Here is a 20,808-nt window from a genome sequence, read left to right on the forward strand (position 1 = left end):
CTACGGGCCTGGGTCCAGGTGTGGGGGGCTTCTGGTGCCCCATTCTCCATACAGAGGGGAGGCCCTGCTCTCGGTCCCACCAGTGTCACAAACGCGTCTGGTGGGGATGAGGGACAGGGCCTTCCCGCTTGTGGAATTCGCTCCCCAGCAAGATTAGATTGACGTCCTCCCTCCTTACTTTTAGGAAAAAACTAAAGTCGTGGTTTTGGAGCCAGGCCTTCGGCTAGTGGGCATAGCAGCACTTTAGATACTGAACCTGGACCATAGGATTGTTATGACAATTGGAAACGGCTACGTGACTTTGATTAGGCGACTATGTTAGTATATGAGTATGTGATTTTAATTAATGTTACTGTTTCAATTTGCTATGTATTTGATTTTACATTGTTGTATTCATATTATGGCATTTAATTGTTTCCCATGTTACCCACCTGAGTCCCCCCCACCCACCCAGGGGTGAGAAGGGCGGGATAGAAATGGTGTAAATAAATAATAAATGAATACGGTGGGATCAGACCAACTGTGGCCAGTGAATTCCTACGGCATGAAAGCAAGCAAGCAAAGCAGGCAGTGTCCAGAAGAAACAAACACTTTAATATGATTATTACTCCATGTACATTCTATATACATTCCACACACACACTATGTACACTCCACATATATTCTATACACACTGATTTACCTTTCAACTATATACACTCTTATTTACACACAGTCCAGAGGCTCGTAAAAACTGTCTTTTGTCCCAGATTATTTCTTCCTCGGTGTCTACAGGGGCAAAGAAGGAGGCCACCCTGGTCATCCACCGAAGAAGACTAGGAACCCTGCTTCTCTTCCCAGTGGGGCCAGATGGGGAAGGGTGGCTTCTCTCTTGGATGAACTGTCTTTTGTCCCATATGATGTTTTCTTCGGGGTCTTTAAGGGCCATCTGGATGTTGCAGGCTCCGCCAAGGCACCTCGTCTTCTTCACTGGATGACCAGGACTGGGCTCCTGGGACAGCTGCTGTTTTTTCTGAGGCGGTGTCCTTTCCATTTTAAGTCCCTGACCTCCTCTTGCGGATTTTGCTGATCCAACTTCTTCCTGGACAAGGCCTGGTAAGGCCCATGCATGGTGGATTCTCTTCCGTGGCACATGAAGTTCTAGGGCTTCTCTCCTATCTTTTGGGAGGAAGGGTGTCTTATTTTCCAAGGACTCAACTTCTACCTGTCTGTACCTGGGGTGCCGGATAGATAACACTCGGCCCATTCCTGCAACCCCCTCTATGTAAGTCTTGCTCTGGCCCCCCAATGAAGCCAAGTGACCGGGCCGGACAGCCAACTCCACCCTCCCCATCTCTTTGTGGGATACCATGGTCAGAGCAGTGCTTTGGGGCTGCCTGATGCCATGGCCAGGATGGATCAGCTTGGGAAGGGCTTGTCCTGTCAGGAGATTTCTATCCTCACAGGTGTGTCCAGTTTCTGTCGGGGGACTCTCAAAAAACATTTCAGCATCCTTTTTAACCACCTTTCTCGAGATCTTGTTGTCCAGTGTTGGAGGAGATTCTGGCACAAAAGCCACCATGGACTTCTGGACAAGACCTGGTAATGCCCATGCATGGTGGATCCTTTTCTTTGTCACATGAAGTTCTAGGGCTTCCCTCACCACTTTCAGGATGAAGGGCATCTGCATCTCCAAGAACTCACAATCTACCTGTCTATACCTGGGGAACCGGGTGGATAGCTCTGGAAACATTCCTGTGAGCCCTTCTATGTAAGTCTTGCCCCGCCCCCCCAATGAAGCCAAGTGACCGGGCCGGACAGCCAACTCCACCCTCCCCATCTCTTTGTGGGATACCATGGTCAGAGCAGTGCTTTGGGGCTGCCTGATGCCATGGCCAGGATGGATCAGCTTGGGAAGGGCTTGTCCTGTCAGGGGATTTCTATCCTCACAGGTGTGTCCAGTTTCTGTCGGGGGACTCTCAAAAAACATTTCAGTATCCTTTTTAGCCACCTTTCTAGAGATCTTGTTGTCCAGTGTTGGAGGAGGTTCTGGCAATAAAGCCACCATGGACTTCTGGACAAGACCTGGTAATGCCCATGCATGGTGGATCCTTTTCTTTGTCACATGAAGTTCTAGGGCTTCCCTCACCACTTTCAGGATGAAGGGCATCTGCATCTCCAAGAACTCACAATCTACCTGTCTATACCTGGGGAACTGGGTGGATAGCTCTGGAAACATTCCTGTGAGCCCTTCTATGTAAGTCTTGCCCCGGCCCCCCAATGAAGCCAAGTGACGGGGCCGGACAGCCAACTCCACCCTTCCCATCTCTTTGTGGGATACCATGGTCAGAGCAGTGCTTTGGGGCTGCCTGATGCCATGGCCAGGATGGATCAGCTTGGGAAGGGCTTGTCCTGTCAGGGGATTTCTATCCTCACAGGTGTGTCCAGTTTCTGTCGGGGGACTCTCAAAAAACATTTCAGTATCCTTTTTAGCCACCTTTCTAGAGATCTTGTTGTCCAGTGTTGGAGGAGGTTCTGGCACAAAAGCCACCATGGACTTCTGGACAAGACCTGGTAATGCCCATGCATGGTGGATCCTTTTCTTTGTCACATGAAGTTCTAGGGCTTCCCTCACCACTTTCAGGATGAAGGGCATCTGCATCTCCAAGAACTCACAATCTACCTGTCTATACCTGGGGAACCGGGTGGATAGCTCTGGAAACATTCCTGTGAGCCCTTCTATGTAAGTCTTGCCCCGGCCCCCCAATGAAGCCAAGTGACCGGGCCGGACAGCCAACTCCACCCTCCCCATCTCTTTGTGGGATACCATGGTCAGAGCAGTGCTTTGGGGCTGCCTGATGCCATGGCCAGGGTGTATCAGCTTGGGAAGGGCTTGTCCTGTCAGGGGATTTCTATCCTCACAGGTGTGTCCAGTTTCTGTCGGGGGACTCTCAAAAAACATTTCAGCATCCTTTTTAACCACCTTTCTCGAGATCTTGTTGTCCAGTGTTGGAGAAGATTCTGGCACAAAAGCCACCATGGACTTCTGGACAAGACCTGGTAATGCCCATGCATGGTGGATCCTTTTCTTTGTCACATGAAGTTCTAGGGCTTCCCTCACCACTTTCAGGATGAAGGGCATCTGCATCTCCAAGAACTCACAATCTACCTGTCTATACCTGGGGAACTGGGTGGATAGCTCTGGAAACATTCCTGTGAGCTCTTCTATGTAAGTCTTGCCCAGGCCCCCCAATGAAGCCAAGTGACCGGGCCGGACAGCCAACTCCACCCTTCCCATCTCTTTGTGGGATACCATGGTCAGAGCAGTGCTTTGGGGCTGCCTGATGCCATGGCCAGGATGGATCAGCTTGGGAAGGGCTTGTCCTGTCAGGGGATTTCTATCCTCACAGGTGTGTCCAGTTTCTGTCGGGGGACTCTCAAAAAACATTTCAGTATCCTTTTTAGCCACCTTTCTAGAGATCTTGTTGTCCAGTGTTGGAGGAGGTTCTGGCACAAAAGCCACCATGGACTTCTGGACAAGACCTGGTATTGCCCATGCATGGTGGATCCTTTTCTTTGTCACATGAAGTTCTAGGGCTTCCCTCACCACTTTCAGGATGAAGGGCATCTGCATCTCCAAGAACTCACAATCTACCTGTCTATACCTGGGGAACCGGATGGATAGCTCTGGAAACATTCCTGTGAGCCCTTCTATGTAAGTCTTGCCCCGGCCCCCCAATGAAGCCAAGTGACCGGGCCGGACAGCCAACTCCACCCTCCCCATCTCTTTGTGGGATACCATGGTCAGAGCAGTGCTTTGGGGCTGCCTGATGCCATGGCCAGGATGGATCAGCTTGGGAAGGGCTTGTCCTGTCAGGGGATTTCTATCCTCACAGGTGTGTCCAGTTTCTGTCGGGGGACTCTCAAAAAACATTTCAGTATCCTTTTTAACCACCTTTCTTGAGATCTTGTTGTCCAGTGTTGGAGGAGGTTCTGGCACAAAAGCCACCATGGACTTCTGGACAAGACCTGGTAATGCCCATGCATGGTGGATCCTTTTCTTTGTCACATGAAGTTCTAGGGCTTCCCTCACCACTTTCAGGATGAAGGGCATCTGCATCTCCAAGAACTCACAATCTACCTGTCTATACCTGGGGAACCGGGTGGATAGCTCTGGAAACATTCCTGTGAGCCCTTCTATGTAAGTCTTGCCCAGGCCCCCCAATGAAGCCAAGTGACCGGGCCGGACAGCCAACTCCACCCTCCCCATCTCTTTGTGGGATTCCATGGTCAGAGCAGTGCTTTGGGGCTGCCTGATGCCATGGCCAGGATGGATCAGCTTGGGAAGGGCTTGTCCTGTCAGGAGATTTCTATCCTCACAGGTGTGTCCAGTTTCTGTCGGGGGACTCTCAAAAAACATTTCAGTATCCTTTTTAACCACCTTTCTCGAGATCTTGTTGTCCAGTGTTGGAGGAGGTTCTGGCACAAAAGCTACCATGGACTTCTGGACAAGACCTGGTAATGCCCATTCATGGTGCATCGTCTTCTTTGACACATGAGTCTCTAAAGCTTGCCTCTTCTCCTTCAGGAGAAAGGGTGTTTCTGATTCCGAGAAATCAATATGGCTCCCTCTGGGTCCTGAATGTTCAGGAGTGGGTTTGGGCTCCATCATCCCTCTCAAAGTTTCTGCATAGGGAGACCCCAAGCCCCAAAGGAATGCCATGTGGTGGCACTTCACAGGAATCTCAATCTTGTCAATTTCCCCTGCATGGAGAAATGGGAAGGAGGAAGTGCAGAGCTTCTGTGGCATTAAACCTGGAGAAATATTTCTGGGTAGGGGTTCCCTGGAAAGGAGGGGCATCTGTAGCCAAGATCGCCTGACCATATCTGGAACGGATTCCAAGTGTACCTCCATGTACTTCCTGGCCAAGTGGACCTCCATCCTGTTCATGATTTTGGGTGCCAACATGGGGCGAAGATTCCTTTTTGTTCTCCCAGGGGTGGAGAGCCCAGGATCCACACGATGAGCAGGACCCTTGGAGAGTGTCAACTCATCTTCCGTCTGCTGGGCATCAGGGGATTCCACTATAATCCCTGGGCAGAGACCCTTCAGCGATTCCAGGATCCTCTCGGGCAGCCCCCACTGCCACTGCAGCTTCATTCTCTGAAGATGGAAGCCCAAGTGTTTGGAGTTGCTTTGTGTAAGAAAGGGAGGGTCCTGCCACAGAACATTGACATAGATATACGCTTTTGACTGGCTGGCCTGTGAGCGGGGGCCTGGCCTGAATGCTGCAAGTGACCTCTCAACCAATCTGGGCAGGCGCCATTCATGCTGGAGCCTCTTCCTTTTAACATGGAGCTCCAAGGCTTCCCTCTCCTGCTTTTGGAGGAATGGGGTCTCCTCTTCTGCTAATGGGAGGGCCTTTGCCTGCTTGGGCCTGAGGGGCTGTAAGCAGGAGGGGGCACAAGGTGCCCTTGGACCTAGATCTTCGATGAAACGAGTGCCCTGCCCCCAGAGGGACATCAGGTGCTTGCGCCGCAGGTTCAATTCTAGGTAGTCCATTTCCTCCTGGAGCCCAAAGGTTAGGAAGTGGCTGCGCGGTTTGGGGCATCTCTGGCCAGGGAAGATCCTTTGGGGCAGAGGCTGCCTGAAAGGGGGTGAGGGGCATTGACGGGATGATTGGGTCAAGGCCTGAGAGACTCCCAGGTGCATCCCCACACACTTCTCCTCAAAGAGAAGCACCATCTTCTCCAGGGCTTCACACCGCAGCATGGGGAACACCCGAGGTAGCCGCGGAACTGATTCTCTCAGTTTCATCAATCTGTGCTCCGTATCTGTGGTTCTAACCATTTCAGGGCAAAGCAGTAAGAGGAACTTAAGGACTCTCTGGGGCAGGTGCCATTCCCGGAAGATGACCCTTTTCTGCATGTTTCTCTCCAGGTGTTGTTGGGTGGCCTCGCTGAGGAAGGGGAGCTGAGAAGGGAGCACAGCCATGTCCATCTTCCTTCTAATGTGCCATTCCAGCTCCATCTGTGTTTCCCGGCCAATAAACAGCAGGATTTCTGAGGAAGGGAACCTGACCCTTGTGCTCTTGCAAGTTGAGAAAGGAGGGGCTCCCTGACACCTGACATCGGCAGACAGGAAGGAGAGGGGTGTTTGGGAGAGCATGGGCAGGCCCCACTTGAAAATCAAGTCTTTGTGGATGTGGCTGAATTCAAGGTGTCCCAAGGCTTCACGTTCCATGAAGGAGAGCTCTTGGATTCGCAGCTGATGGGTTTTCATCCCATGTGGCGACTTTTTTGGAAGTTTTTGGCATTTCCTGACCTGGTTGGCAGTCGCTGGGGACATCTTGAATGCTGTACCTGCCAATTCTAGGTGGATCTCCACAGCCCTTTTGGCCACATGTCTTTGCAGCATTTTGCACTGGTTGCATTCTTGACATTGTCTTTGCAAGAGTGCCTCATCTGAAGGAGACATCCTCCAAGATGTCTGGCCTTGAAAAGACCTTGAGGCCTCCCTGCTATCCTTGGCCACGTCTGGCATTGCAAGGGGGGCTAACATGAAGTGATGGAGAGAGTGCATGACCCTCCTAGGAAGGCCAAACATCCTCTCTGCGATCTTTTTCCTAATGTGGTTGTCCAGGCGCTGTGCAGTCTCTGAGCAGATGAAAAACAGAGAGCTGTTGAAGTACACCTTCACATCTACATCCGGCAGAGGCGTTCGACAGAAATCAGGCAACTGTGCCTCTGGAAGGAAGCTCTCCAAGGACCGTCGTACCAGCCTTGGCTGTTCCCACTTCCGCTGGAGTTTCATCCCAATGGCATAAGACTCCAAGAGCTGGCGCACACGGTGGAGCAGATATGCCGTGTCTATACCTCTGAATTCAATGACGGTGTATATCTGGGGTGGAGTATCTGGCCGTGGCTGTGAAGGAGTGGGTGCTGCCTTGGGCAGAGACTGGACGCACTGGGTTTGGCGGTTCCATAGGGCCTGGAGGGACATGCGGTCGGTCCACTGTCGTAAGAGGAGGCTTGGTCCACTGCGCTCCTGTGGGCGGCCAGTAGAAGTGGCCAGCTTGGGCAGAGGCTGCCTCCCCACCTCTTCTGGGGTAACAACTTTCTGGAAAGTCTCCATCAGTTGAGAAAGGGCCTTCAGTCTAATCTGCAGCGAGTTCTTCTCACTACAAATCAAAGTTTTGGCTTGGTAAGAGCTATGGGACCCCTCACTGGATGTGGAAGCATGGCAGGGACAGCGCTGGTGAGGCATCCTTGCTCCTGCACCCCTCGCTCTAGCACAAGGGCACTCCTCCTTGAAGGCAGGCATGGACAAACACCTCAAGGCAAGCATCGCCCGGACTGTTAGGCGCAGTCCCCGTCGCCTCTGTTCAACTATCTTCCTCAGGCGTTCTTCCAGGATCCTCCTGAAGGTTGCATTCTGGAAAAGGTTCGGAGGATGCCTTGGTCCCACCACAACTTCCCTTTCGGAAGACGATCGGAAAGTGCGCTTCCAAGCAGGCGGAAAAAAGGCCCTCTGCGATTTGTGGGGAATGGAAGGCTCTTCGCTCTCCCAAGATGGCAGGGAAGCGCAAAACCCCTTGAACTCCTTGTATTCTGACAAAAAAGACTCCACTGTCTTGCTCTTCAAAGGTGTTGTGAAGCTGCTAACCTTAGGAGACTTTCGGGTTACCCAACATCGCATCACCCTGAAGATGAAACAGCTGAGGATGATAAACACGTTCCCCCAAATAACAGCTAAACCTAAGGCCATTTCCCACAGGGAGACATAAGGGCAGTCACCCGGCTCCATCTTTCTCACCTGTGAAATGAAGTCTCTCCCAAGGAAGACTGCACTATCTCCTAGACAACCAGAAGTGGGTCACAAAGGAGACATTCTCCTGGCCTTCTCACACCATCAATCCATAACTGATCATCCAAACATTCCATTCCTATGGATACAGCCTAGGATCAACATTGGCCTTTTAAAGGTTCTGCGTGGCATTGGCTTAGATCAGGGGTCCCCAAACCTTTTGAACAGAGGGCCGGGTCACAGTCTCTCAAACTGTTGGAGGGCCGGATTATAATTTGAAAAAAACATGAATGAATTCCTATGCACACCACACATATCTTATTTGCAGTGCAAAAAACCCACAACCCCCCCCCCCCAAACCCACACTTCTATATAAATAAAAATGTAATGTTCGTTTGAGGGATAACAGAACTCAAAAACCACTGGACGAATTGACACGAATTTTGGACACAAGACACCTAACAACCAAATGTATGTTCTTCACTCAAAAAATTGATTTTGTCATTTGGGAGTTGTAGTTGCTGGGATTTATAGTTCACCTACAAACAAAGAGTATTCTGAACCCCACCAGCGATGGAATTGAACCAAACTTGGCACACGAAACTCACATGACCAACTGAAAATACTGGAAGGGTTTGGTGGGCAGTGTCCTTTGGTTTGGGAGTTGTAGTTCACCTACATCCAGAGATCATTGTGGACTCAAACAATGATGGATCTGGATCAAACTTGGCACAAATACGCAATATACCCAAAGGTGAACACTGCTGAAGTTTGGGGAAAATAGAATCTTGACATTTGGGAATTGTAGTTGCTGGGATTTATAGTTCACCTACAATCAGAGAATCCTGAACCCCACCAATGATAGAATTGAGCCAAACCTCCCACACAGAACCCCCATGTGGGCGCCGCAAGGACTTCTCTTTCTCCCTCGCCATGCTCGCTCTGCTCTTCTTTCTGCTGCTGCTGCTCCCCGTGGCCTCGACGGCTGCTTGCCTGCTTCTTGCTGCTGCTGCTGCCAGGGGCTCTGGTTGTAAGGCGTTGTCCTCGTGCGCAGAGGCCAAGGGCTGTGCGGGGCTGGCGCGCGCGCCGGGGGAGCCCTGCGGCGTCTACACTGTGGGATGCGCCCCGGTATTGCGCTGCGTGCTGCGGAGGGGAGAGAGGACTCTGCTCCACGCCCTGCTCCGCAGACGGGGCCTCTGCTTAGAAGAAGCAGCAGCCAGGGGGAGCACCAGCAGCAAGACCCCCCCCCCCCATGCAGATAGAGAATGGTAGCATTACTTCTAGGGAAGTAATGCTACCCCTCTATTCTGCTCTGGTTAGACCACACCTGGAATATTGTGTCCAATTCTGGGCACCACAATTCAAGAGAGATATTGACAAGCTGGAACGTGTCCAGAGGAGGGCGACTAAAATGATCAAGAGAACAAGCCCTATGAGGAGCGGCTTAAGGAGCTGGGCATGTTTAGCTTGGAGAAGGCTGAGAGGAGATATGATAGCCATGTATAAATATGTGAGAGGAAGCCACAGGGAGGAGGGAGCAAGCTTGTTTTCTGCTTCCTTGGAGACTAGGACGCAATGGAACAATGGCTTCAAACTACAAGAGAGGAGATTCCATCTGAACATGAGGAAGAACTTCCTGACTGTGAGAGCCGTTCAGCAGTGGAACTCTCTGCCCCGGAGTGTGGTGGAGGCTCCTTCTTTGGAAGCTTTTAAACAGGGGCTGGATGGCCATCTGTCAGGGGTGATTTGAATGCAATATTCCTGCTTCTTGGCAGGGGGTTGGACTGGATGGCCCATGAGGTCTCTTCCAACTCTTTGATTCTATGATTCTATGTGGATAATTTCAAAATTTGATATAATTCTGATTTTTAAATTCCAGATAAGGGATGCTGAAAGTGTTTTTACATAAAGGGATGTCTTGGAGATGGAACCAAAGTTCAAACTCATTTAAGTTTCATATATACTTCATTATACCTACAGCCTGAAGATAATTTTATACACAATGTTTTTCATAACTTTGTGCATGAAGCTAAGCCAAAGGTGTCACACTCTCAGCCACCCATGCGGACTATAGTTCTGGGGTATTTTGAATTCCAGATAAGGATACTCAACCTGTATGTACATAATGATATAGTTTGGAGATGGGACCCAATTTCAAATTAATTTGTTTCATATACAGGACACACTCAAGTTAATAAGAAAGGTTCTGTAGGTTTGTTCTTAGGTTGAATTTGTATGCAAGTCAGAACAGGTACATTTTAAACTGTAACTCCAGCTATATACATATACACACATACAAATTCTGTGGATAGAATAGGGAAGGGGTGTTTGTTTTGCTGTCTGTGTCCCTGTTCAAAAGATTTCACCTCACTTTCGATCCCTGTGAGAATTGCATTTTGAAAAAAATGGCTTGTTGGGGAAACAAGGATTGGTGAGGAAGCTTTAGTGGACACACCTTTTCCTATAATAACTCTTCCAGGAGTGGATTTCCCTTCCTGTCTCACTTCCTGCTGTATCACCCCATCTGTAACTGTGAGTCATTTGTAAGTCGAATGTTTCTAACTCGGGGACTGCCTGTACACATTATTATGCATAGGGCCTGAAGGTAATTTCATACACAATACTTTTCATAATTTTGTGTATATGATTCATAATGTTGTGGGGCATTTCGAATTCCAGAGAAGGGATGTTCAACGTGTACAAAGGCTGGTACTACCACCATGGACACCTGACAAAAAAGGGCTCCAATTTCCCTAGGGTCCCCATAGTAAGGGAGACCAGACTGGACCTCCCCCCTCAAGTCTCCCCATATCACAGCCCTTCTCCTTCCCCCTTCCTGAATGCATCTACTGCAGGATTGATGCAGTTTGACACCACCATCTGAGCCGTAGCTCATAGAATCACACAGCTGGAAAGCACAAACACCATCCAGCCCAATTCACTTCTGCCAAGCAGGAAAACAGCCTCTGCTTAAAAACCTCCAGAGAAAAAAGGAGAATCCATTATACACCGTAAAAGCGTATTCCCCTATTGAACAGCTCTTACCCTCAGGAAGTACTTCATAATATTTAGGTGGAATCTCCTTTCTTGCTATTTGAAGCTATGGCTCCATTGTGACCTGGTCTCCAAAGAAGCAGAAAACAAGCTTGCCTTCTCCTCAATGGAACATCCTTTCAAATATTAAATGCAGCTCTCATGTCCCCTTTCTCTCAGGGCCCTTCCACACTGCCCTTTATCCCAGGATCTGATCCCAGATAAGCTGCTTTAAACTGGAATACTTGAGTCCCCACTGCAAGCTAACCTGGGATAAAAAGATAATCTGGGATCGGATCCTGGGATATAGGGGCACTGTGGAAGGGCCCTTACTCCAAGCAAAACATTCTATGCTCCATCTGCCCTTCCTCTCAGGGCGACTGATCATTTTGGTGCCCCTTATCTGGACACCTTCTAGCTCTGGCATGGGCAAACTTCGACCCTCTGGGGTTTTTTTAACTTTAACACCCACAATTCTTAACAGCCTACCAGCTGTTAGGAATTGTGGGAGTTGAAGTTCAAAACACTCAGAGAGCTAAAGTTTGCCCATGCCTATTCTAGCTTGTACATATCCTTCTTAAACTGTTTTTTCTTCTTCCAACAGCTTCATTGCTCCAGGTGAGGCCTGACCAAAGCAGAATAGAGTGGAATTATGACTTCTCTCAATCTGGACACTATATTTCTATTGATGCAGCCTAGAGTGCCATTGGATTTGGGAGCTGCCACATCACACTGTTAGCTCATGTTCAGCTTTTGGCCTACTACTAGTACTACTACTACTACTACTAATAATAATAATAATAATAACAACAACTCTTTGTTTATATCCCACTTTTCTCCCTAATGGAACCCAAATTGGCTCACAACATAATACAATACAAATCAAACCACATCTAACATAAAATAGGTAAATGTTTCCCCTGACAATAAGTCTAGTCATGTCCGACTCTGGGGGGTGGTGCTAATTTCGATTTCTAAGCTGAAGAGCCAGCGTTGTCTGTAGACACCTCCAAGGTCATGTGGCCAGCATGACTGCATGGAGTGCCGGTATCCTCCCACAGAAGCGGTACCTATTGATCTACTCACATTTGCATGTTTTTGAACTGCTAGGTTGACAGAAGGTGGAACTAACAGCAGGAGCTCTAACTGCCAACCTTTGGTCCGCAATTTCAGCAGCTCAGCAGGTTTAACCCGCTGCACCACCATCAGGGGGTAACATAAAATACAAGACAGAAATCACACAAAGAATAATAACGCCCAGAAATTGTCTGTGTTTTAAGGCATTGGATAATTGCCTCTATGTAAGCCACCTTGAGTCCCCTTCAGGGTAGAGAAAGATGGGGTCTAAAGTAAAGGTAAAGGTTTCCCCTGGTATTAAGTCTAGTCGTGTCCGACTCTGACAAGACAGAAATCACACAAAGCATGATAACGTCCAGAAATAAGATATAAATAAATATTAAGCATTAAAAACATTTAAAACCAATTACAACTTTTGTGGAGACACATCCATCCAATCGTATATCTTGCTTAGCTCACTGCAAATCAATCTTGCATTCATTAGTAATTGAATTCGTTCATCAAAAGCTTCCTTGAACAGGTAGACCTTCCAACTGGTTCTTGAAAGATAACAAGGAAGGAAGGGGCAGTTTTAATCTCAATGGGGAGGGAGCAGGCATGGGCCAACTTGGGCCCTCCCTCTAGGTGTTTTGGACTCCAACTCCCACCATTCATAACAGCCTCAGGCCCTTTCTTTTTCTCCCTCAGCCGCTTAAGGGGGAAAAGGAAGAAGCCTGAGGCTGTTAGGAATGATGTGAGTTGGGAGTCCAAAACACCTGGAGGCTCAAGTTGGCCTATACTTGATCTATAGTGAGAATTTCACCAAATTAGCTGAGGGGGAAAAGGAAAGGGTCTGAGGCTGTTAGGAATTTTGAGAGTTGGAATCCAAAACACCTGGAGAGATGCTGCAAGTTTGCCCAGGCCTGGTGTAGAGGATTGATACTGATATTTACAAATGCTTGAGATAGGTGAGTTTAATATGATTCCAGGACAGGATAATGGTGGGAGTTGAAGTCCAAAACACCTGGAGGGAGGGCCCAAGTTGGCCCATGCCTGTCCTACAACCAGCTCCATGTTTGAGAATATTTGTTTACAACAATCTAATGTTTTGTGTTTTCCACCCAAGAAATATTTATTTGACCCCAGGTATATAAGTACATAAAATATTAAAACATTTACTGTTGGCAAATCAGCATTGGAAGGCTTGCTAAACAAGCTGATGTTCCTTTTTGTGGGGTACAGGCAGTCCCCAAGTTACAGACATTCGACTTACAAACAACTAGTTAAGAACGGGGGTGAGACAACAGGAAGCTTCAGTGGCTGAGTGGGAAAAGGAAAGGGCCTGAGGCTGTCAGGAATGGTGGGAGTTGAAGTCCAAAACACCTGGAGGGAGGGCCCAAGTTGGCCCATGCCTGTTCTACAACCAGCCCTCCATGCTTTGAGAATATTTGTTTACAACAATCTAATGTTTTGGGTTGTTGTAGATTTTTTCGGGCTATATGGCCATGTTCTAGAGGCATGACGTTTTGCCTGCATCTATGGCAAGCATCCTCAGAGGTAGAATATAGCCATATAGCCCGAAAAAACCTACAACAACCTAGTGATTCTGGCCATGAAAGCCTTCGACAAAATCCAATGTTTTGTGTTTGTGTTTTCCACCCAAGAAATATTTATTTAACCCCCAGGTATATAAGTACATAAAATATTAAAACATTTACTGTTGGCAAATCAGCAATGGAAGGCTTGCTAAACAGGCTGATGTTCCTTTTTGTGGGGTACAAGCAGTCCCTGAGCTACAAACATTCGACATACAAACAACTCCTAGTTAAGAACAGGGGTGAGACAACAAGAAGCTTAAGTGGCTGAGGGGGTAAAGGAAAGGGCCTGAGGCTGTCAAGAATGGTGGGAGTTGAAGTCCAAAACACCTGGAGGGAGGGCCCAAATTGGCCCATGCCTGTTATACAACCAGTGCTCCATGTTTGAGAATATTTGTTTACAACAATCCAATGTTATGTGTTTGTGTTTTTTACCCAAGAAATATTTATTTGACCCCCAGGTATATAAGTACATAAAATATTAAACATTTACTGTTGGCAAATCAGCAATGGAAGGCTTGCTAAACAGGCTGATGTTCCTTTTTGTGGGGTACAGGCAGTCCCCGAGTTACAAACAACTCCTATTTAAGAACGGGGGAGAGGAAACTTCAGTGGCTGAGTGGGAAAAGGAAAGGGCCTGAGGTTGTCAGGAATGGTGGGAGTTGAAGTCCAAAACACCTGGAGGGAGAGCCCAAATTGGCCCATGCCTGTTCTACAACCAGCCCTCCATGCTTTGAGAATATTTGTTTACAACAATCCAATGTTTTGTGTTTGTGTTTTCCACCCAAGAAATATTTATTTGACCCCAGGTATATAAATACATAAAATATTAAAACATTTACTGTTGGCAAATCAGCATTGGAAGGCTTGCTAAACAGGCCGATGTTCCTTTTTCATAGAATCTTAGAATGAAAGAATTGGAAGAGACCTCATGGGCCATCCAGTCCAACCCCCTGCCAAGAAGCAGGAATATTGCATTCAAATCACCCCTGACAGATGGCCATCCAGCCCCTGTTTAAAAGCTTCCAAAGAAGGAGCCTCCACCACACTCTGGGGCAGAGAGTTCCATTGCTGAACGGCTCTCACAGTCAGGAAGTTTTTCCTCATGTTCAGATGGAATCTCCTTTCTTGTAGTTTGAAGCCATTGTTCAATTGCATCCTAGTCTCCAGGGAAGCAGAAAACAAGCTTGCTCCCTCCTCCCTGTGGCTTCCTCTCACATATTTATACATGGCTATCATACCTCCTCTCAGCCTTCTCTTTTTCAGGCTAAACATGCCCAGCTCCTTAAGTCGCTCCTCATAGGGCTTGTTCTCCAGACCCTTGATCATTTTAGTCGCTCTCCTCTGGACACATTCCAGCTGACCTGGAATGTGTCCTGACAGATGGCCATCTAGCCTCTGTTTAAAATCTTCCAAAGAAGGAGCCTCCACCACACTCCAGGGCAGAGAGTTCCACTGCTGAACGGCTCTCACAGTCAGGAAGTTCTTCCTCATGTGGGGTACAAGCAGTCCCTGAGTTACAAACATTCGACTTACAAACAACTCCTAGTTAAGAACGGGGGAGAGACAACAAGAAGCTTAAGCACTGAGGGAGGGAAAGGAATGGGCCGATCTTTCCTTCCTGGAAACCCTTTAGCCCAGGCACGGGCCAATTAGGGCCTTCCCTCCAGGTGTTTTGGACTCCAACTCCCACCATTCCTGACAGCCTCAGGCCCCTTCCTTTTCCCCCTCAGCCGCTTAAGCGGCTGAGGGGGAAAAGGAAAGGGCCTGAGGCTGTCAGGAATGGTGGGAGTTGGAGTCCAAAACACCTGGACAGAAGGCCCAAGTTGGCCCATGCCTGCTTCAGGCCTTTAAAGGTCAAAACAAGCCCCTTGAATCCATATTCCTATTGATGCAGCTCAGAATGGCCTTGGCCTTCTTTGCTGCAGCATCACCCTCATGGCTCACGTTCACCTTGAGGCCTATTATTCTGATTATAATCCATCCTCGATGCCTTTCACAAGGGAATCTGGGATTGGGAGTTTGGTGAGGCACCACAGGACGCCGAAGCGGCACCAAACCGCGTTAATTCGACCGTACAGACATCCCCCAAGCTTCTCACCTGCCGGCGGGAGCGGGGCCGCCTCGCCGCCTCCGGGCCGCATCGCCAGGCAGAGGCAGAGCGCCGCCCCGAGGCTCAGGGCGCGGCCCAGCCGCTCTCCGTCCCCGCGGAGCCTCCGCCGCCTCCGCATCCCTTCCGGCGGTGCTCCTGCCTCCCCTCAGGCCTCGGCTGCCGCCTTCATCGGTTCCCGCCCGGGAAATGAGGCGGAAAAAGAGGTCGGAAGGCAATGAAGCGCCGCTCCCCTCACGCAGCCGCCATCTTCCACGCTACCTGGAAGGGCGGAGACTGACTCTCCTCGCGGCCAATCAGAGCAGCATCCGCTCCCGTCCGGGAGGCGGGACTACCCACGCCGGCTCCGAATCTTAACCAATCACGGGATTTCTCTAAGATTGACAAACGACGCTACCAATCCCTCCCTTCTCTTATTTTAATCCTTCGCTTGACTTTTTTTTTCCAAATACAAGCATAGGCAAGGTGTTCTCCCGACAATCCGTAATTGACAGGCAGCGCCGCCAATCAGGGAGCAGAATGAAGGACTAGGGTGGGACGTAGAGAGGTGGTTCTTGTGGGATGTGTCCATAGAGAAGCAGAGGCTGGAATGGTGTTGACTCATTGAATATTAGTAATTGTAATGAGTCAACACCAGTTGTCATTTGACTATTCCCCTTATTCCAGCCCCCTGTAAGTAAAATAATGGCTCTTTTTGTGCTATAGCAAATAAAAAATAAAATAAAATAAATAAAGAATGGGGTCATCATAACCCAGCTGAACTGTTTAAGATCTTAAAAGATGATGCTGTCAAGGTGATGCATGCCACTTGCCAGCAAATATGGAAAACACAAGAATGGCCATCAGACTGGAAAAAATCAACTTATATCCCCATACCAAAAAAGGGAAATGCGAAAGACTGCTCAAACTTCCGTACAGTGGCCGTTATTTCTCATGCCAGTAAAGTAATGCTCAAGATCCTGCAAGGAAGACTCCAGCAATACATGGAGCGAGAGTTGCCAGATGTTCAAGCTGGGTTTAGAAAAGGCAGAGGAACGAGAGACCAGATTGCCAATATCCACTGGATAATGGAGAAAGGCAGGGAGTTTCAGAAAAACATCTACTTCTGCTTCGTTGACTCTTCTAAAGCCTTTGACTGTGTGGATCATAATAAATTGTGGGGAGTTCTTGGTGGGATGGGCATCCCAAGCCAGCTTGTCTCTCTCCTGAGGAATCTGTACAAGGACCAAGTAGCAACAGAAAGAACTGACCACGGAACAACAGACTGGTTCCAGATTGGGAAAGGCGTACGGCAAGGCTGCATACTCCCACCCAACCTCTTTAGCTTGTATGCAGAACACATCATGCGAGGATGTGCGGGGCTGGATGAATGCAAGGCTGGGGTGAAAATTGCTGGAAGAAACATTAACAACCTCAGATATGCAGATGACACCACTCTGATGGCTGAAAGCGAGGAGGAGCTGAGGAGCCTTCTAATCAAGGCGAAAGAAGAAAGCGCAAAAGCTGGGTTGCAGCTAAACATCAAAAAAACCAAGATTATGGCAACAAGAATGACTGACAACTGGGAAATAGAGGGAGAAAATGTGGAGGCCGTGACAGACTTTGTATTTCTAGGCGCAAAGATGACTGCCGATGCAGACTGTGGCCAGGAAATCAGAAGACGCTTATTTCTTGGGAGGAGAGCAATGTCCAGTCTCGATAAAATAGTAAAGAGCAGAGACATCACACTGGCAACAAAGATCCACCTAGTCAAAGCCATGGTATTCCCTGTAGTAACCTACGGATGTGAGAGCTGGACCTTAGGGAAGGCTGAGCAAAGGAAGAGAGATGCTTTTGAGCTGTGGTGTTGGAGGAAAGTGCTGAGAGTGCCTTGGACTGCAAGAAGATCCAACCAGTCCATCCTCCAGGAAATAAAGCCCAGCTGCTCACTGGAGGGAAGGATACTAGAGACAAAGTTGAAGTACTTTGGCCACATTATGAGGAGACAGCAAAGGCTAGAGAGGACAATTATGCTGGGGAAAGTGGAAGGCAAAAGGAAGAGGGGCCGACCAAGGGCAAGATGGATGGATGGCATCCTTGAAGTGACTGGACTGACCTTGAAGGAGCTGGGGGTGGTGACGGCCGACAGGGAGCTCTGGCGTGGGCTGGTCCATGAGGTCACGAAGAGTCGGAGATGACTGAACGAACGAATGAACAACAACAAAGAAAGAATGGGACCATCATGACCCAAAGTAATGGAAATTAGGAGTCCCTCTGAGCATGTACAAAGTGCAATGTAACACAGTAGAATCATAGAATCAAAGAGTTGGAAGAGACCTCATGGGCCATCCAGTCCAACCCCCTGCCAAGAAGCAGGAATATTGCATTCAAATCACCCCTGACAGATGGCCATCCAGCCTCCACCACACTCCAGGGCAGAGAGTTCCACTGCTGAACAGCTCTCACAGTCAGGAAGTTCTTCCTCATGTGGGGTACAAGCAGTCCCCGAGTTACAAACATTTGGCTTACAAACAACTCCTCTTTAAGAACGGGGGTGAGACAACAGGAAGCTTAAGCGGATGAGGCGGGAAAGAAATGAGCCGATGCTGGGCATAGAATCATAGAGTTGGAAGAGACCTCATGGGCCATCCAGTCCAACCCTCTGCCAAGAAGCAGGAATGTTGCATTCAAATCACCCCTGACAGATGACCATCCAACCTCTGTTTAAAAGCTTCCAAAGGAGCCTTCACCACACTCCGGGGCAGAGAGTTTCACTGCTGAACGGCTCTCACAGTCAGGAAGTTCTTCCTAATGTTCAGATTGAATCTCCTTTCTTGTAGTTTGAAGCCATTGTTCAATTGCATCCTTGTCTCCAGGGAAGCAGAAAACAAGCTTGCTCCCTCCTCCCTGTGGCTTCCTCTCACATATTTATACATGGCTATCATATCTCCTCTCAGCCTTCTCTTCTACAGGCTAAACATGCCCAGCTCCTTAAGCCGCTCCTCATAGGGCTTGTTCTCCAGACCCTTGATCATTTTAGTCGCCCTCCTCTGGACACATTCCAGGTTGTTAGGAATTGAGTTGAAGTCCAAAACACCTGGAGGGCCCAAGTTTGCCCATGCCTGATCAACACCTTTGCAGCATTTGAGTAAATGCTGTATATTCTCAAATTCAAGGTCCTCTTCTTATTCCTATGGTTTGGAGGAGGGTTACATTGCACTTTGTACATGCTCAGAGGGACTCTTAATTTCCATTTCTTTGGGTTATAATGTTCCCAGTCTATTCTTCTTATTATTATTTTGCTATAGCATAAGGTTTATTGTTGGAAAATGATGCAGCACACGATACACAAGCACACTAGCCCATACAGTGTGCTTGTGTATCATTTATGAACCTGCACGCTCCCTTCGATCATCTGGAGAGGCCCTGCTCACGATCCCACCTGCGTTGCAGGCATGCTTGGTGGGGACGAGGGACAGGGCCTTCTCTGTGGTGGCCCCCCGACTCTGGAACTCTCTCCCCAAGGACATCAGACAAGCCCCAACGCTGGCAGTCTTCAGGAAGAGCCTGAAGACCTGGCTGTTCCCAGTGTGCCTTTCCAGAATAGGAAACATCCGGCATCAAGTCCCAAATGCACTTTGTTAGAGATTTAGGATTATCTGCACATTGCACCTACCTCCAAATACCTCTACATATTACCTGTCAAGTTCAGCACTTTTAAATTTTGTTTATTGCATTCAGCCCTGCCTTTAGGTTTTAAATTGTGTCACGGTGTCATCATTTTACTGTTTTATTGTTTGCTTGAGGTTTATTATTTGCTTATGAGTTTTATTTTATTTTTTGAGTTTGATTGTGTATGTTGTTGTTGTCGGCGGCCTTGGCTTTTGTAAGCCGCATTGAGTCCTTTGGGAGATTTTGTGGGGTATAAATAAAGTTAATAATAATAATAATAATAATAATAATAATAATAATACAGGCAAAGATAAAAATCAACCTCATCATTAATTTTTTAAGGTTTGGGAATATTCCGGGTGGAATTAATCCATTTTGATACCTCTTGAACTGCTACCTCTTGAATCCTGGGAGCTGTAGTTTTACAAGATCTTTAGCCTTCTTTGTCAAAAATAGCCATTGTAATCAAAGTGGAGTCAGACTTCCACAATTTAAATCAAAACCCAAATTCGGGCATATTGGTGAACTATAAATCCCAGTACTTATAACTCTAAAAAGCCCATGACAATTCTCCTCAAAACCTATCAGTATTCAAATTTGAATTGGGCATGCATGCCAAGTTTGGTTTGGAGCCATCATTGTTTGCATTCATACTGCACTTTGGATGTAGGTGAACTACAACTCCTATAAATTCCCACAAAGACTTCCAGTATTTTTTGTTGGTCATGGGGGTTCTGTGTGCCAAGTGAGTTCCAGCTCCATCGTTGGTGGAGTTCAGAGTGCTCTTAGATTGCAGGTTTAACTATACATCCTAGTACCTACAACTCTTATAAATCATGGTGAATTCCCCCCAAACCTCTCTCGTATGTTCAGTTGCTGATCATTTCCTCTGCTTGCTGTGTGCCATAGAAAAGAATAGGAAAGGGTTAAGGGAGATGCAGTGGGCAGGGTCATGCAAATTCCACACCAATGGAGAGAATCAGATACACTGGGATGTCTTTGGTGGAGGAAACACATAAAATCTAGGATGTCCCCACATGAAAGCCTTCACTTGGGTGGTGGGCAGTATGGTGTTGGAGGAGGACATCGGCACTGCTCTTGGACATGTTCATGGCACTCACTATACCCTGCAATGCACTCGCAGAGGTGTCGATGTTGACTTTGGTGGAGAGGTGGCTGCCAAGATAGTGGAAATGGTCAACATTTTCTAATGTTACACCATTAAGCTGTATCACTGGCATTGGGGAGGGGTTGGCTGGTGTCTGCTGGAAGAGCACTTTGGTTTTCTCGATGTTCAGTGGCAGGCCGAGCTTCTTGTATGCTTCTGCGAAGGTGTTTAGAGTGGCTTGTAGATCTTCTTCTGAATGTGCACAGATGTTGTCATCAGCATACTGGAGTTCTATAACAGATGTTGTAACCTTGGTTTTGGCTTTCAGTCTTCTGAGGTTAAACAGCTTGCCATCTGTCTGATAGATGATTTCCACTCCACTGGAAAAATGCGAGTGCAGCATTTTTCCAAATGAAGCAGAAAGTGTTTGAGGACCGGGACTTCCGTAGGGATACCAAGGTGCTTGTCT

The 20,808-nt window shown here is 48.1% G+C and overlaps 1 protein-coding gene across 1 annotated transcript in view; it reads right to left on the minus strand.

The window, feature by feature from the left end:
• Positions 1 to 15,851, minus strand: part of LOC137095538 (serine/threonine-protein kinase LMTK2-like) — a 74,557-nt gene extending 58,706 nt beyond the window's left edge. The window contains exon 1 of the mRNA XM_067462319.1: positions 15,572 to 15,851. Within this exon, the coding sequence (XP_067318420.1) occupies positions 15,572 to 15,701 (130 nt within the window). The 5' untranslated portion in view covers positions 15,702 to 15,851. The remainder of the gene's footprint in view (positions 1 to 15,571) is intronic.
• Between the last annotated feature and the right edge of the window lie 4,957 nt (positions 15,852 to 20,808).

Source organism: Anolis sagrei, chromosome Y (genome assembly GCF_037176765.1).
Source record: "Anolis sagrei isolate rAnoSag1 chromosome Y, rAnoSag1.mat, whole genome shotgun sequence".
In the NCBI taxonomy this organism is placed as follows: Eukaryota; Metazoa; Chordata; class Lepidosauria; order Squamata; family Dactyloidae; genus Anolis; species Anolis sagrei.